The 18,292-nt window shown below is 43.1% G+C and overlaps 1 protein-coding gene across 1 annotated transcript; it reads left to right on the top strand.

Annotated features, from left to right (window-relative positions):
* The first annotated feature begins 1,821 nt into the window (after positions 1-1,821).
* Positions 1,822-14,317, top strand: LOC135208206 (small nuclear ribonucleoprotein-associated protein B-like). Its single transcript, XM_064240330.1, has 3 exons — positions 1,822-1,975; positions 13,398-13,659; positions 14,253-14,317. The coding sequence occupies exons 1-3, from the start codon at positions 1,823-1,825 to the stop codon at positions 14,276-14,278; spliced, it is 441 nt and encodes a 146-aa protein (XP_064096400.1). The 5' UTR covers position 1,822; the 3' UTR covers positions 14,279-14,317.
* The last annotated feature ends 3,975 nt before the right edge of the window (positions 14,318-18,292 follow it).

An 18,292-nucleotide genomic window follows, 5' to 3' on the forward strand; every position in this document is an offset into this window, starting at 1 on the left:
ATACTTGATTCCACTTGTTTTAGCATGTGGTTAAAAGATGTATCTAACCCTTTTCATGTTGAACTACCGTTTAGTTATCGCGTCAGGAATCCAACTTAACAAGGTTGCTTCCTTGTTCTACAAGGACAGCTAAAGGCCCCTGTTAGATATTCCTTGGCCCTATGTTGGTTGCTCATGCAGTTTTGTAGGTTTCCCAGCATTTGGCCATAAGGTGTACGATTGACTAGTATGGTGAAGAGTTGCAGCTGGTAGCAGGTCACTCCTGATCCTTTGTGCCCTTTTTGTTGCTGATTTGGCAAATGCAGGTAAGGGGTTTGTGAAGAGAAGCATCAAATGCTGGGTATCTTTACTTCCTTCACACCCATTTAAACTGTCAACAGTCCAGTCCCTGTTTGTGTTGTTCTGGCAAATGTAGGTAACTGCAGAACTGAACACCTGTTGGAGGGTGTAGGTTTTATGTGTTTTCTCTTCACCTTCCTTTAACAGTGGAAGGAATTTGTAGAACATGAACATTTATCCGTGGTCTGGGTAATGATGATATTGCCCCCTACCAAGCTTTACTTCCGTCAATTGACTTGTAACCCCCTTTCATTCCTTTTACTGTATCTCCATTCCTATTCGCTCTCCCACCTTACTTTCCATCCTCTCCTAACAGTTGTTCTGTAGTGCAACTGTGAGGTTTTTGTCTGCTAGACTTCTTAAAACCTTTTTTTTCTCTTGGTTGGTTTTTTTGGCACTGAATGATCTCAGGTCCCAGCATTTGGCCTTTGGCCTAAATTTTATATTCCATTATATTCTTAACTGTATTGGCAGGATTCTCCTGAACCTATCCCTGATAATGGTCAGACTGTATGAGATGTGGCAGGGATTCACTACCTTGCTCAGATTCTTCAGGAGCAGTTTCAGTCTTGTTTTGCGAAACAAAGCCTAAGTTTTGTATCCTTTTAGGGAAAAATTATACTTTGACGATCATTTTGTATTTTCCCCAGATACACAAACTGGAACTCCTTTTATTTTAATCCCACCTGTAACCACCCCTACATTTGTCGGGATTTGCTGAAGTAAGAGTGGGGTTGATAGGTTTAGTTAGTACCCCACTCATCACTCATCTTCCAACATTACCCAACTTTTTTTTTTTTTTTTTTCTTAGCAAGCATTTGTATCCTAACCAGCTTTTACTTGAGGTATATCCATTTTAAAAAATATATATATGCATGTATAGAAAAAAATTTTAATTATTTCAGTTATCAATCTTGTCTCTTGAATATTTATTCCTTAGTACAGCATTCAATAAAGTGCATCTAACATTTTTGTGGATTATAAGTATTAACACTAAAGTGTATTGCATCCAAATATGAAAACTTGAAATTAATGTTATAATTTTTTTCAGCTTTTGATAAGCACATGAATGTGATTTGGCTGACTGTGAAGAGTTCAGATGCATCAGAGGCAAGAAAAACAAAGAGGAGAAACAAGAAAAGAGGACCATGGGATTACTCTTACTTCGCGGTGAGACAATTGTCACCAGACTCTGGAAGGACCCCCACCATCTGATGTAAGTGTCATTTGCCATTGCTATACTAGATCCTTAATGTTGAATTTCCTGAGGTAGTAACTAGTATTAGTCAGGTTTTGATTTGTTCCGACTAAGTACAAAACCGTCGGTTGTCTAACAAAAGGATATCCGCGGGAACGCGCCGCCGCTAACCGCATACAAAGAGTTCAAACTTGAATCGCTGTACCTGGGTCTGGGGTAACTGCGCGGGGTGAGCCCGGCCAGCTTGGGTAGGTCATTGTGATACCATCTTTTTCGCGGTAGCACATGAATGTGATTTTGGCTGACTGTGAAGAGTTCAGATGCATCAGAGGCAAGAAAAACAAAGAGGAGAAACAAGAAAAGAGGACCATGGGATTACTCTTACTTCGCGGTGAGACAATTGTCACCATGACTCTGGAAGGACCCCCACCATCTGATGTAAGTGTCATTTGCCATTGCTATACTAGATCCCTTAATGTTGAATTTCCTGAGGTAGTAACTAGTATTAGTCAGGTTTGATTTGTTCCGACTAAGTACAAACCGTCGGTTGTCTAACAAAAGGGATATCCGTGGGAACGGCCGCGCCGCCGCTACCGCCATACAAAGGTTCAAACTTGAATCGCTGTACCTGGGTCTGGGGTTAACTGCGCGGGGTGAGCCCGGGTGGGCCAGCTTGGGTAGGTCATTGTGATACCATTCTTTTGTTTCGCGTAGCCGTCGTGTCAACACCTACTCCTTCCGCCTTGACCCGACTTGAGATAAACAACGCATGACCGCCGACTGTAGTCTTTCTTTATCGTGATATATCTTTGACATCCTGTGCTTGAGTGCTTCCCCAGTGCCCTTTTCCTATCCTTTTATTTATCCTTTAGTATTACCTAGCATCCTAACTTCCCTGTAAGTATGGAAGGCGGATCTATGGTGGGGGGGTTTTTTTCGGGGAGGATTTGTGTGTGTGTTTCCGATGGCATGCGTTGCGGTACATCTTTGCCTTCGCCAACCTCGGATCCTCATCTGTGTGTATTGCATGTAGGGGTTTTGAATGTTCCCCTGATGCATCGTGTTCAACCTGTGCGCAGTGGAATAATGATCAGTGGAGGCTCTATTATGAGGCGCATAAGAGTGTTTTCAGTGACGCTAATGTTGATGCCGATAAGCCTAGGCCTAGGCCGACTACTGTGGGGCCTAAGGCCGTGTGTGAGGAGGATAGTGCCCAATTGGAGACACTAGGCCTAGTAATCCTTCCTCCTTATTAACGGGGGACCCAGTTAGTGAGCCTAGTGTCCTTCCCAAGAAACTTAGGCTAAAGAACCTTCGTCGTCGGGGGCTAGGAAAGCAGGTAAGAGGAAAGAAGCTACCTTAGGGGCTGGGATCCATGTTCCTGCCTCGTCGAAGCGTAACAAGAAGGGGTCTTCAACCGAGAGCTTGTTCCCGCCTAGCCTAAAGGCCGAACTATCTAGGTATGACCGTAGCAGTACCGAGACACAGCCTGGTGCCAAGGTAACCCCCTGTTCCTCTCGGTGGCACAATCAGTCCAGCCCCACCCAGGAGGGATCCGGTGACGGACCTGATGCCTCACCCTCCCATCCTGAGGACAGTGCTAAGGAGCCCCGGAACGGGACCCAACTCGCAGGAGCCGGAGGCCCCCTCCCCTCTAGAAGTTGCGGCAACCCGACGCAAGAAGCCAGCCAGCCACAACGCTCGTAGGAGGAGCATCAATGGAGACCTTTCGATGCCGCAAGGCTAGGTCGCGGCTGAGAGACCAGTGCCAACGTGATGCCCGAGAAAGCTAGGCCTAGGCCTGAGCCTAGTACCTCCGCACCACCTCCATCAGTTAGAGCCTAGGTACAGTGGGGGATCCAGGTCCTCACTCCCGCACTGGACATTGCGGACCTGGTCAAACAGGCGGTGGAGGACTACTTAAGCTCCAAAAAGGAGGTTCCCAGCAAATGGAGAAGAAAAACACCAGTCTAGAGGAGTCTGCCCGAAAGATGGAAGAAGCCAGGAAGAAGTTCCTTTTGGAAAAGAAGTCAGAGGAACTGTTTCCAGATTTGTTGGGTGACAGTTCTGACTCTGATTCCGAGCCCGATTCATGCTCCGAGGGGGAGCCCGATTCGGACGGCAGTCAGACTAACTCACCTGCGGAGCCCGAGCCCTTATCATTCAACCAGATTCTGTCGTTGATTAGAAGCGCCAATGGCCTAACGGAAACTGAGGAACTAAACCAGGAGTTTCAGTCAGAGGTGCATAAGGTGCTCAACCTGAAGAATTCGCAGCCCCCCATGGCTAGAGCGTCCGAGAAGCCACGACTTCACCAACTAGGGTATCGGTAGAAACAGAGGTGGCTTCCTATCCCTGCTCGGGGCCAGCAGGTATTATAGGCCAACAGGTGACAAACTAAGCGAGTCTGCATATTCCAGGGACCTTGCAGATCTCTTAGATGTCAGTCTGGACGCCCTACAGAAAAAAGCACCTCTTGCTCTCTCCCTCAGAAACCGAAGGACTCATTCGCGCTCTAGCTCTGGCCCTCGCTACGAATTCGTGGATGGAACGTCTACTGGCAGCACTTCCGCAGTTCTTACCCGAGCTCCAGCCTCAGCAGCAGCAGAACTTGTCTTCGTTCATGCAGTGTGGGATCAAGACTCTCTCATCGCACCAAGCAGACAATTTAGCGGTCCTGTGGGCTAATATGGAGGTGAAAAGGAGAGAGAAATGCCTTCAAGGAGGCCAAATCAGTGGTGAGAGACCTCCTCCCGGACTTATGGAAAAACCCGCTGTTCCAGAAAGAACTTATTTCTGCGGAAGAAGTTCGCAAGGCAGAGAAGAAGGAGCGATCTCTCCAATCTAGGGCTCTCTCCAATTCCGCAACCCCCCCGGGCCATAGACCACGGCCAGCACCACAAATTAGCCAACAGGTAAGAGAAGCGCAGAGAGGCCGGCTTTTTCCCTGTGCGTAGGCGAGAGGAGAAGAAACCTTACTCTGTGTCGAAGGACAAGTTCCATAGGGAGAAGACTCGTCCCTTTCCATCAAAGGAGCGGAAGCAGAAAGGCAACAGAAGAGAGGGAGGTCCCCGCAAGAAATTCTAGGCCAGATCCTGCCCGTCAGTGGAAGGTAGGGGGTTGCTTGGCTGCCAATTGGCAAGTGTGGCAGCAAGCAGGAGCGGAAGACTGGAACCCTGCAGTTATCAAGTCAGGCTACCGTCTTCCTTCCAGTCTACACCCACTCTATCCCCTACCCCCATCCAAAAAAAGGTCTTAAAAAAACTGTCAAAAACTTCCTATCGACCGGACTCGGACCAAAGCGGACGGGCCCTGGAGGAGGAAATATCCAGGCTACTTCAGAATGGGGCGTTGGAAGAGGTTCAGGATCCAGGTTCCAGGTTCTACTCCAGACTCTTCCTGGTAGAAAAGGCAACAGGGGGTTGGAGGCCAGTCATAGACCTTTCACCCCTCAACAAGTTCCTTTCTCTGACAAAGTTTCGGATGGAAACGGCAGACTCCGTCTGAGCTTGTGTCAGGGAGGGAGACTTCATGGCCTCAATAGACCTTCAAGATGCCTACTTCCAAGTCCCTGTTCACCCCTCCTCCAGAAAATTCCTCAGGATTGTCAGCAAGGGAAAGACTGCAGTTCACCTGCCTGTGCTTCGGCCTCGCCACAGCCCCACAGGTGTTCACCAGGGTCTTCAAGATAGTGTCAGTTTGGGCACATGCAAGAGGCATCCGTCTCCTCCGCTACCTGGACGATTGGCTCATCTTAGCCAAGACGGCTGCGCAGTGTGCGGATCACCTTCAGCTAGTTTTGTCATTCGTTCTGGAACTGGGAGTGGTGGTGAATGTCGACAAGTCGGATTTCACTCCCAGACAAAGGATGGTGTACCTCGGAATGACACTAGATTCGTCCCCATCCCTCATGAAGGCCTTCCCCCGTCGGAGAACAGGGTCTCCGGCCTAGTATCTCAAGTGCGGAGAGCTTCGGGGGCCCAGGCCCTCCCACGGCCAAACTCTGCCAGTCCATCTTAGGACACATGGCCTCAATAGAGAGACTAGTGCCTCACAGCAGAAGGCGTATGAGGCCGCTTCAGTGGCTGTTCAAGAAACAATGGTCTCCTCAGGAAGGGGACCCCAACAGCAAAATTCTTCTCTCCCAAGAAGTAAGGAAGTCCCTGGAGTGGTGGATGGTTCCTTCCCACCTCCAAGGGGGCATCTCTCTCAGTCCAAGAACCTCGGAGATTCTTCTCTTCACGGATGCATCAATCAAAAGAAGGGTGGGGGGGGGGCGCACCTGACGGAGGAAGAAGTGAGCGGCCTGTGGTCGGAAGAAGAGAAAGCAGCTCACATCAATGTCTTGGAATTGAAGGCAGTCTTCCTCTCCCTTCAGCACTTCCTGTCTCAACTCCAAGGGAAAACGGTGGGCCTAATGTCAGACAACTCCACGGTGGTGGCATATCTAAACAAACAGGGGGGCACAGTCTCACTGGATCTCTGTCGCCTGGCAGTACAAATCCAGGAGTTAGCAGAGGAAATGGACATCACCCTCAAGGCAAGATATATTCCAGGCAAGAAAAATGTTTGGGCGGACCATCTGAGCAGGAGGGACAGATAATCAACACAGAATGGTCCCTCCATCAAGAAGTAGCAGATGGCCTGATAAAGAGGTGGGGCTCTCCGTCGATAGACCTCTTTGCCACCGCATGGAACAGAAAACTGCCAGTGTTCTTCTCCCCACTCCCAGACCCGCAGGCAGCGGGAGAGGATGCCCTCCTACAAGATTGGAAGAACCTGGACGCTTACGCCTTCCCGCCGTTCCCCCTCCTCCAGAAGATCCTTCAGAAGATTCGCTACTCACAGAACCTACGAGTAACCTTAGTAGCTCCTTGGTGGCCGGAAGCCCCCTGGTTCCCAGAAGTGCTGGATCTCCAGTTAGAGGACCCGGTAAGCCTACCAGACAGATTAGATCTCCTCGCCCAACCCAACCAACGGATGCCTACACCCAAATCCGTCGGCCCTCCGCTTACACGGGTTCAGACTGTCATCAAAATCCTCCGTGGTAGAGGTTTTTCCAGGCAGTTAGCTGAGGCCATGGCCAATCCTGTGAAACCATCCTCAGGCAGATTGTACCAGGGAAAGTGGCGACTGTTTCAAGATTGGTGTCAAGATAAAGGCATTGCCAGACGAGGCCACCATCCCTCAACTAGTGAGTTTTTTCCACCACCTCAGGAAGGATAAAAGACCATCCATATCGGCAGTGGAGGGTCATAGAGCGGCTTTAAATCAAGTATTCGCGTTGAAAGGCATGGGCCTCGCTGCATCTCCAGAAATTTTGTTGCTCTTCAAGCACTTTAGGAAGACCTGTCCCCCGAGAGAGCTACGGACTCCCCACTGGGATGTGTCCTTAGTCCTGGAAACCTTGAGAGGTCCTCCCTATGAGCCCTTACATCAGCTTCCTTGAAGAACCTCACCTTGAAGACCCTTTTCCTCTTAGCCCTGGCATCTTCGAAGAGGGTCAGCGAACTACACGCGCTGTCCTACGAAGTGTCACACACCAGGCGTTGGAGGGAGATGGGGTTCTCGTTTGTCCCTGGCTTTGTAGCCAAGACTCAAGACCCATACAAGCCAGAGGAGATGTTTTCCTCTTTACCATTCCTTCCTGGGGGATTTTACCGGCTTTGACAAAGAGGAACTGATTCTATGCCCGGTCAGAGCCATGAAAGCCTACCTCAAGAGGACGAGAACAGTTCAGACCGCTATCAAACGGCTGTTCGTGGCACGGGCAAGCATCCGAAAGAGGTGGCTAAGAATACCATCTCCTTCTGGATCAGACAAGTTATAAGAAGGGCCTACGAAAACAAGGAAGTACAAATGCCAAAGGTGAGGGCTCACGAAGTTAGGGGCATAGGTTCCTCTATGCTCTTCAGGAAGAACCTCTCAGTGGGTCAGGTATGAGAGCAGGCACCTGGAAGAGTCAACCACCTTCACCTCCTTCTACCTACGAGAAGTTACGTTCAAATCTCTAGAGGTGTTCTCTCTGGGCCCCATTGTCGCAGCCCAAGAGATCCTCTAGGCATTGGTCACCCGCACTGCTACCTCATTGGAAATAAACACGCACACACACTCCCAGCATTCCCGTACCTCAATGGAAATACACGCCACACTCCCAGCAATTCCCGCCTAAGTCTGGCGAATGTAAGGGGTATTAGTGAGTTTCCTGGTAGTATCCATACGTATGACTGTACTGTCCATGACACGACTTGGCCACTACTGACTTACCTGGAGAGTAGAATGATGGCTAAGAATCCTTCAGGAACAGCTCTGAGTGAGTATTAGTACCATAGGTTAGGACAACAGCCGGAGCCCCTTGGTTCTCCCCTATTGAATCCTTACCGTGTAAAGTGTCATGAGGAGTAGGGGGTCTGGGTTAACATCAGGTCGTGTGAAGTTATTGGCGGCTCTTCAAAAGGGTGCATTCAGGTCACTCACCTTCCCATCCTCGAAAAATTATTTTTTCCTATATACAAACCTAGGTTGTCTAACGGGATTAATGGCCCTCCTCATCCACCCCATCATTGAGTGTTTTTATGGCCCCCCTTTTGAAGAGTGGGTCTGTTTAGACTAAGTATTCTAACGGCTCAAAGAATGGTATCACAATGACCTACCCAAGCTGGCCCGGGCTCACCCCGCGCAGTTACCCCACGACCCAGGTAAAACAGCGATTCAAGTTTGAACTCTTTGTATGCGGTAGCGGCGGCGCGTTCCCGTGGATATCCCTTTTTGTTAGACAACCTAGGTTTGTATATGGGAAAAAATAATTTTTCGACAAAATTACTTTTTTCAGCACTATGTATGCATAGGGAAAAGTACTAGTTTAGCGTACAACTTTAGGAAGGCATTTGGTAGAGACTATTAGTACTAGTTCGAGAGCTTTGAATTTTAAGTATGGTGGGTGGGTCTAATAGTGCATAAATGTGGCTTAGGTTGACTGCCCCTAGGTCTTTAATGTATAGTATATATTCAGTAGGTTATCAACAGGCATATTATGTTGGTGTATTTGAGCATACCTTTCTGCACATTAAAACCAAAGCCTCTGAACTTCAATGGTTATAAAAAATAATTAAAAATGTAACAAATTAATTTAAAACACCAGTTCTAACTAAATTTAAGCACTATCATGCACACTGGTAGGACAGCAGTAGGCCAAGAATTTTAGAAGCACAGTGCTGTTAATTCACTGATAAATGCTCAGCTGTAGTGAAGTGTAGTGGTAGTGTTAGGGAGTAACTTTCCCATTTGAAAAGAGAGAATATTACTTTTATTTTGAAGCTTCTAATAGCATTATTTTTTGAGTTTTTATTGGTAACCATAAGCATTTGTCCTGAGTGCTTTGAAAGAAACCAACTGGAATTGATGAAACTAAGTCTTAAAGCTATGCCACTAGGACTCAGAGTTGTTACAAATGAGGCTTCTAGTTTTCAGCATAGGGGTGTACACGACAACCTGCTAGTAGAATCCTCACATCACTATTACTGAAACCCGGGCACTTGGCCAGCATTGGCATTTTATCTCTGTTGAAGGGTGCTTGCCATGAAAGTTAAGATTACTAAAGATTAGCTAAAAACCCTTTACTAATTTGATAATTTTGGAACCCATCTCAGTCAGTTATGACCTCATGAAACATGGATCCTTATAAATTAGAGTACTACTCATCTTCAGTCTTTGTTGTTGTTGTTCTTGGTAATTTTTTGGCCTTTACGAGTTAGACAACCTTTATGTTCTAATTGGGAAAATGTTTTCATCTCTTGAATCCTACTCTCATTCTTATGCTTTCATCTCCCCAGATGCTGCAATTATTGAAAAAATTATTAATTTTGCATTTGTTAGTCATTTCCATTGCATCACTGCTAATTCCAGAATAAGTAAATGAAAGAAAGAATAATAACTTATTAAATTGTAAGTTGTGAGCATTTCCAGTGGCATTACTTCCACACAATGATTGTGTTAAATCTTTGTATACACCCGTATGCTGGAAAGAGCATCATCATGAAAAGTATTGTAAATCATCCAATGAAAGTTCTTATTGTGAGTAACTTGCAAACAAGTGACAACTAATTTGGGAAGGCAGGTTATCACCAGTTTCTTCTTGAAACTAGCCTTTACAGAATAGGGTTAGGTACAAAAAGCAGTTAAAAGCAATTGATTTAGTTTTTAATTAAGCATTTTGGTAGAGACCAAACAGAAATTTTGATTATGCTTTAACTTGTATATTTTCTTTTTAAATCACATACACAGAACTTCCTAAGATGATTTAGTAGGTGACAGTTCGTGTGATAATAAAGAAATCTTTACTGATGACTGTGATACTCCTCAGAGACATTATGCATACTGAGCAAACTTCCACAAGAATGACAATGTTTATCGACATGAAACACTGTGTATTCTAAAAATATTACATTAAGGTTATGATAGACATGATATTGGATGGTGTGCCACCATGTTAGTACAGGTAGTGTTTAAGTTACGATAATTTGTCTTACGATAATCCGATAATACCAATATGACAACGTTTTGAAAATAATTTTTAAATTTCGCTCATAACGGTTGCAAGCAACAGCGCACAGTTTGGCAGTGAGAGACCAAATTACAATAGATTACCTTCTTTACTGCCATCTCTTTATCAAATCTTCTAGTTAAGTTAAAAAGAAAAGAAAAAGTAAAAGAGAATGAGAAAAGTATTGCTAATGTTATACTCATTGCGTAAATGTGTACAGCCATAAGCAACCAAACGAGAAACTGTTGTTGTTGTTTGCTTGCTTGCTTGCTGAGTACAACCGAATCTGATAACATCATCAGTTTTGCTTGTATTTCAACCATCGCACGATAGTAAACAATTACCATAGTTATATTATAGATGATGTGATGTAGAATAGGACTGGTATATTTTTGTTATACCCTTACTTTCTATGGATAAAAGAATTTAGTTAGTGAAATAAACTCTTATTCACCATCAGCTGATTTCAAAACCTGAACATTGAATGCTGTGAGAATGCATACAGTATTGGATACACAAGTAAAGCATAACTTTTTAAAAGATTCCTGGAAAAGATACATATTCATTATAGTATACATTTGTACCTATTTTCTAATTATACATAGCCATCAACAGCCTGACACTGTTCAGATATGACAACGTGAGACTGAATCACCGAATTTTAGTGGGATACCCTTACAGTATGCGTCTGATTCTTGTTTCGTGTTATTCAATTTCTTTTTGTACTGCATAAGTCAATCTGCATTAAACCTAGAGAATTAGATGATATTAATAATTACTATATCATATATGTATAGAGTATACTGTGTAGTGTAGGCTAGTCTATATTAGAGAGATGATTTTGCCAACAATTTTTTTTTTTTTTTAAACCTAGCCTAAGCTAACCTCCTCGAAAGTAGGAGGGAGAATACCTGTGCAGTAATTTGTGGACACAGATGCCTTTTGAAAATACTTCATTACTCTACTGGATGTGCAGACACTAGTGATACTGAAAATTAACCTCTGAAAATTGGGTTTTAGAAAGATTCCTAGAATATTATCATATATGATGGTGTAGACCGCATTTAAGATTCTTTGTCATCAACTGCCTTGCTTTTTTCCTTTTAATTTTCATAGTATTTCCTTGGGTCTCGTCTTTCTTAGTGCTGCAAAATCCTTTAAACGTTGCCTTTTCCTGATTTTTATCTTGTCTGATTAAAGATTTGTATATAGTCTGACTAAGGATTAGTATAGAATTGTGATGTGGTTTTGTTAAATTAATTAAGATAGTACACTTCATTCATAATCTGAAAGTATGTAAACTTCCATCTGTGACTACTGAATTATGAATAATTCTGAGGTTTGCAGGTTTTATTAGTCGAAGTCATGCAGCTTTCTTTTTATTGCTTCTCTTGCCAAGTTGACATTTAGCTACTGGTTAGCTGCATTTATCCAGACCTTAAGATTAACTCCATTTTGCTGTATGGACATCAGTTTATGAGCAAACCCTCAAACCCACCATGAAATTAGTGTTATTACGTACACGTCAAAGAGGCCTGTTTTTTGGTTTAGTTTCCATTTGTATTTTAGCCATCAAGGAACAACACTGACCCATGTTCATAGTGAATGGAACCAGCTACAAAAAAGTGCAAAAAGGGGTCCCCTTGATGATGCTTCATGCAGAAGACTTAGTGTTACTGGTGATTGTGAGGAAGAGGTCGAAGTATTTAATACATGCAAGAATGGAAGGAAGAGGAAGGAAATGGAAATATGCTTTATTGAAACAGTTAGGTGATTGGAAAGGAAACCGAAAATGTATAGTCATGAGGAATATGGCTGTTTAGTTGGAAGGTGAATGAAGTGGGAGTGCAAAATATAGTTTAACTGGAAAGGAAGCACAGGAAAATAGTCATAAAAGGAAAGGTATTTACTATGTGCTGAATATAACATCAGGGGCTTAGTATTACAAAATATGCCTGCTACAAACAGGAACATATTGGGAGTTGAGTGGGATGTTTAGAACCTTGTTTTGGTAGATAGGCTAGTCTTAGAAAAGGTCTAGTACAGTATCTCCTTTTACCTCTTAGGACAGTGGAACTGGCGTTAAGAGAGTAGTCAGAAAAAAGCTGTACCTCCAAAATGAGACGGCTGGTGTACTGGTAAATAAGAATTTCCCATTACCAGAATGAACAATTATGGTACATTATGGCTGTGTACTATGCTATGCAGCAGAAACTAGGCCACTGCCAACATTGATGGAGGATTAAATTTTGAATAGGTGTCACCAGTGATCAAGGACAGAGTACAGTGGGAAGACCAATTATGAATGAGAAGGTTTTGTAAGAAGTGGTATAAAAAAGCTGGAAAATACAGATAGTTTGGACGTGATGAGATTGGATGAGAAATAGAAGAGCAGTATATAAAGGAAATAACATGACAGTCAAGTTGGAAGAACCTTGAAATCTGTTGAAAAAGAGAAGATGGAGACAGTCGATTTCAGTCATCAGACAGATTGTGCAGGACTGCTCATGAAGGGAAAAGCTGATGGTTAATTTTATGATGATAGCAAAATCATGTCGGAAGTTGTCTTGAATTTCTATGGAAATCTTATCTTTAGTGATTATCAAGTTTGTCAAAAATGGATTGTAGTATACAGGGAGAACATTGTGACTTGCATTTGTATTACTCATCCATGTTACAGATGCTCTAGGCATTAGAAACTGAAACTGTACAACACTATTGTTGTGGAATTTGGTATCCCAAGTTCGATCGTTTCTTTACAAAGAAAGAGAGATGGGGGTTGTGTCCTTTTAAACCAGTAAAACTTTACAAAGAAAGAGATGGGGTTGTGTCCTTTTAACCAGTAAAACTTAAGGGTCGTGACAACTAACTATTTCTGGTTTATAAAAATGTGTTATTAGTTGGCCAGATCATCGGGTTCATGTTACCAAGTTGTTACCAAGTTGAAAGTGTTTGCCCTCAGGAGAGAGTAAAGGGTTAAAAAAATTTGGCAAATTGCAGGAACTCTCTTCTAGGTAAATTTTTAGATGGTGTTGACTATTGAAGTGGTGGTTTCAAGTAACCATGGTTTGAAACTTAACAGAGCCAAGGGAAAAAATTATAACCTGTTTGTGAGGTTACCCAACTTTTATAATCTTTCTTTGGATTTATCTAATGACTTGTTAGAATAACTTCAATTCAATGTGCTTCGGCCATACCTCTAATTTTTTATATGTCCATCTATCCATTCTGAACCTTACACCTAGGAAATTACTTATACATGCTTTTGCCTAAGTTTATTAGTTTTTTAGATCGTGTAGTTTTTATATATTTTTTTAGGAAGGACCACGTGTGAACTTGGGATCTGGACCAGGTCCAGGAATGGGCAGACCTGCTGGACGAGGAACTGGAGCCAATTTGCAAGGGCCTGCTAGAGGTGTGGGAGGCCCATCCTCACAAATGATGCAGCCTGCTGCTCGTGCAGGACCTCAGCTCAATATGCCTGGAAGAGGGGGTATGCCTGGTATGATGGGTGGAGGAATGCCACCACAAATGGGTCGTGGTGGTCCAATGGGTCCACCAAGTGGCCCAATGATGAGAGGTAAGTTATGGTTTGAGGAAGCTACACTGTGTAATTCTTTTTGTGGTGGGATTTGGAAAACCTCATAACGTACTACAATACATCTTGTCATATCTACAAACTTACATTTTGTAGAGACATTATTAATGATAAGTAGATGGTACTCCCAATCTCAACAGTTAGTTAACCATGTTGAATTTTAAAGCTACCTTAAAGATTGTGCAATATTTTGATATAAGGGATTAAGTGTCACTACAGCTTATATTGTCTTAAAATTTGGCCACCTAAGTTTTTTTATTATCATTAATGTCTTTAGCAAAAATTTATAAAACTAGTATTTTAACTTGTAATTATAGTGTTCAGTGAACATGATCTTTATGAATTAAGGATAAAAGAAGTGTATTTTGAAATATTTTAAGTCACCCTTTCACTTTTCAGACAGTCATTCGTAACCTTCTTGTTATTCCCTTATGTTGTGTATATGATGAAAGTTTTACATGTTTCCTTCTGAAAGATGTTGAATTTCTGTACTGTAATTTACAAACATCATTATTATTGCTTTGGTGGTTGTGGTGTTTTGTTGCAAAATAAACATAAATTCCTCCCTGTTGCAGGTCCCCCAGGCGGCAGGCCATACTAGCGGATTCTACAGGAAATAGTACTGAAGAGACCACTAGTAAATGATTAGTTTTAAGGAAGTATTTTTATGATTTTATTTTTTACTCATGAATAAAGGATTTTATGTTTACGTGTTGTAAAAATTCCCTGACTAATTCTTAGTTAAGTGTTAAAATTCTCTTTGCTAAGTGCAGGAAAAGGATGTTCTTGGAAAAAGTTTTAGCTGTTCATATACGAAACAAACCTTTGGTCTTAACATGAAGATAATCTGTATCGGCTGGAATTCCATTTTTTTTTTTTTTTTTTTTTTTTTTTTTTTGTTTTTTTTTTCTTCCTATTTTTGTGTGTGTGTGTGTGTATATATATATATATATATATATATATATATATATATATATATATATATATATATATAATTATTTTTCTACCTTTTCTTTGGGTGCTCCCAGGTGTTGTTGTGTGATCTGGTAGGTTTGAGTAAATTGTGAGGTCATGGAGAACTTTCTTCAACAGAACTTTTTTCAGGATCCTTGCAAGAGACAAAGGAAAGGCCTTGGAGTGAGCGGGTTTCCTTCGTCGAGATTCTTAACGGCAGTGTCCACGGATCCTCGCTCAATGTGCAGTAGGTGCAGAGAAAACTTGCGTACAATTACTAACCCTTGTTCAATTTGTTGTGGTTGGTTGGTGGGCTGGACAATGGAAAAAGTTATGAAAAGGGTCGGTACAAAAGAAAGGAGACGCTGCCATCTTTGGATGACCAAGTGTCTTTGGCTTCTTTTGTATCGGTTATGCATATGTTTCTTTTCCTGGATTAGATGTTCTCATACCCCTTCAGTTTCTTCTCAGTGGTTCATTATTAGAACATCAGGAGGGGTTTTGTGTGGTATTATACCTAATTATGCTCCTTCCTTCTCGGCAGGGAGAGAACATTCTCATTTTTTGTCGCATGTTTTTCAGACTCCGATATGCAGAGGATGGGGGGCATGTGGGTGGTGTTAGGCCTATCAGGTGTACCAACCTTGGAGGGGTTGTCCTATGTGACATCACGCTCTTCCCTCCGGGTCTCCAGACTATGAGTGTCCCTTCACCACCTGGTCTGCAGTTTATGGGGACGAATTCTACAGGAATAGCAGTGGCGCAGATGTTTCCAGCAACTCAGAATTTGGGAAGTAATTTTGCGGCCCATGCAGGGATACCAGCAGTAACCACACACCGTCTTCCATCAAGCATGGTGAAGTCACAAACCAACCAAGGCCATCAATGACGTCACATCCTCGTTGCCGTAAGATTGGCGGAAATATGCTTCAGACTTGGTAGCACACGTGTTTATGAAAAAGTTACAAGCTTGGAAGCAGAAGATAAGTAAAAAACACAGAAGACGGAAATCGTTGTCGTCGTCTTCATCATCTAGTTCGATGTCATTACGTGCACCAGTCAAGCGTTGGAGTATTAGGGACATAGTGGCTGATCTACGTGCCAAGAGGAGATTAAAACTCTTCTTCATCTTAGGGTCGGGACTGTCACATCCCTGTCAAGAACAAAGTGGGGAAGGCAGTGGCTGGTACAGGTAATGACAATGATGTCCGTCATTTAAGAGACGTTGGCACGGCTGAAGGGTTTGTCGGACACTGGGATGAAAACGGCTAGGACTAAGATGCCAAAAGTGATGGAAAAGCCGTTTGTGTATACACTGTTGGTGTTAAGGGGTGGGAATCAACAGTGGGTAGGCATCAATCTTCAAAGAATGGAGAATAAGTACCAGTATCTCCTTTCAAAATAAGAAGGAAGGATAATAAAGCTCCCATTAAAAGGTCAAATAATACAGTTGGTAACCCCTCCAGATACGTCAATGTTAGTGGTGGCTTGACTCGATACCGGAAGATCAAAGTCAACTTCTCCAATGGCCGGGGCGGATAATAGCCCAACAGCTGTTGAGAATAATATAGAAACAAAATGTAAATTCTACTTCACGGGAGCTGTCATCCTGGAGAAATAGAAGAGTTCTCGCTCTAGATCGAGGAGTGTTGAATGATTTAGGCATTCGTGTTCTGGCGGCTATTCAAGATCGAGCCAACAGCAGCTGTCAGAGATTATAGATGCTGTGGTCGCAGTTTAGGACTGCTGTGAATCATGGACGTTTGTCAGATGATAGTAGTGAGCGACCTTCATCTGCGTCTGAACAGAATGTTTTGGAAGCAGATTAAGGGGAGAATCGGGAGTTTCTGGCTTCTTATGTGAAGGTGATTGACTTGATTCATCAATTCAATAATCTCTCGAGGTCTGAAACCCCATCCAGCATAGTTCCTACGGGAATTGAAGCTTTATTAGGACTGAAGAAGGATACTAAGGTGTGTTTTTGGATTACCATCCTCAAGTCATGCAGTCTGTGTTACAACATGTGAATGTATGGATTTCTGGAAGGGATAATTCTTTTAAGATCGAACAGATCACTCAAGTTTCTTCCTCTTCCGTTACTGAGACACAGGAAATATTATGCGACACCTGTTGTTCTGCTACTAGGGAGACAAATCAATCCAGATGTGGTGAGATTAATCTTGGATCAGGTGAGAATGGAATGCCCCTCACTGACTTGTCAAGAAGCTGCTTCATAAGAGGCAACGGCTTCTTGGTCAGACCTTTGATCAATGGCAGTAGCCAAGATTACATCCTCAGAGTCAACCAGGGGATTAGTAGAAGAGTCAATGTTTATCAGAATGCTTCAATCTGGTTTGAAAGCAATTTCATACTTGACAAATTTGAGTGCCAATGTATGTGCTAATATCCTGTTGATGAGGAGAGATACAACATTGGCTAGATTAAGCCGTACTATAGATTTGGACTTAGTAATTTGGAATGGGGGTATTTTAGTTAAATTGTTGTTACTGGAAGGTATACTAGAAGCTGCAATTGATAGGTAAAGGATGGATACCAGTGATAGATTAGTTCAACGGGCAGTTAGTAAAACATCTGTGAGACATTCTAATGAAATAAGACAACAACAACAAACACCACAAGAGACAAGTGAGACATAATCTCTGCCATAAAGACACTCTTTTGCAAAAAAGAAATTACCTCATCAGTCCTTTCACAATAAGCCCAATAGAAGGAGGGGATTGAGAAAATAGACTGGGTGCCTCTCACCACTCTGTCATTGGAAGGTGTAGCAAAAATTTGCAGTGGAGCTGTGGGTAGTGGATGTGCCCAGAGTGGGATATCTGATCCTATTCAACTGTACTCCACCCCTGACAGAACCACCATTACTTCATGTCTTACATTCATGGGTCTCAGAAATTCCTTATTCTGCAAGAAGTGAGGAAAATGATGGAGAAGGGAGCTGTAGAGCAAGTGGCACTCCCGTCAGGTGGATCTTACAGCTGTATTTTCCTTGTCCCCAAGGCCAATGGAGATTGGAGGACAGTTATAGATCTGTCAACATTGAATCTGTTCATAAGGAAAAAAAGAGATTCAAAATGGAGACTCTAAGGACAGTTCTAGCAGCAATCAGGGACAAGGATTTAATGCTGAGAATAGACTTGAAGGATGCATACTTCCAGATCCCAATCCATCAGTCTCGGAAGTATCTGCTTCAGTCTTGCAGAGAAGGTTTTCCAATTCAGAGTAGGTTCAGATTGACAACGCCTCCTCAAGTATTTACAAGAGTATTCACTCCCGTGTTGACATGGGCGCATGCTCAGGGGATCAGGTCACAGCTTAGGCATTTGTGATAAATCAGAAGTCGAGTTTGGACCCTAGTCAAAGGTTGGTGTACTTAGGCATGATTGTTGGTGTACTTGGGTGTGATTATTGACACAGTAAAGGCCAAAGTCCTAAGCTCCTTGGAAAAGTTAATTCCACACAGGACACTACACCTTCAGTCCTTACAATGGAGGATGAAAGAATTTTGGACACTAACTTTAGATCATCCATACGAGTGCATTCCACTGTCGACGGAAGGTGAGGAAAGACCTACAGTGGTGTTTGCAAGACAGCAATCTGACCGGGGGTTCCCCACGTGGAGGAATAATGGTTAGGAGAC

The sequence above is a fragment of the Macrobrachium nipponense genome, chromosome 35 (assembly GCF_015104395.2).
Source record: "Macrobrachium nipponense isolate FS-2020 chromosome 35, ASM1510439v2, whole genome shotgun sequence".
Classification (NCBI taxonomy): domain Eukaryota; kingdom Metazoa; phylum Arthropoda; class Malacostraca; order Decapoda; family Palaemonidae; genus Macrobrachium; species Macrobrachium nipponense.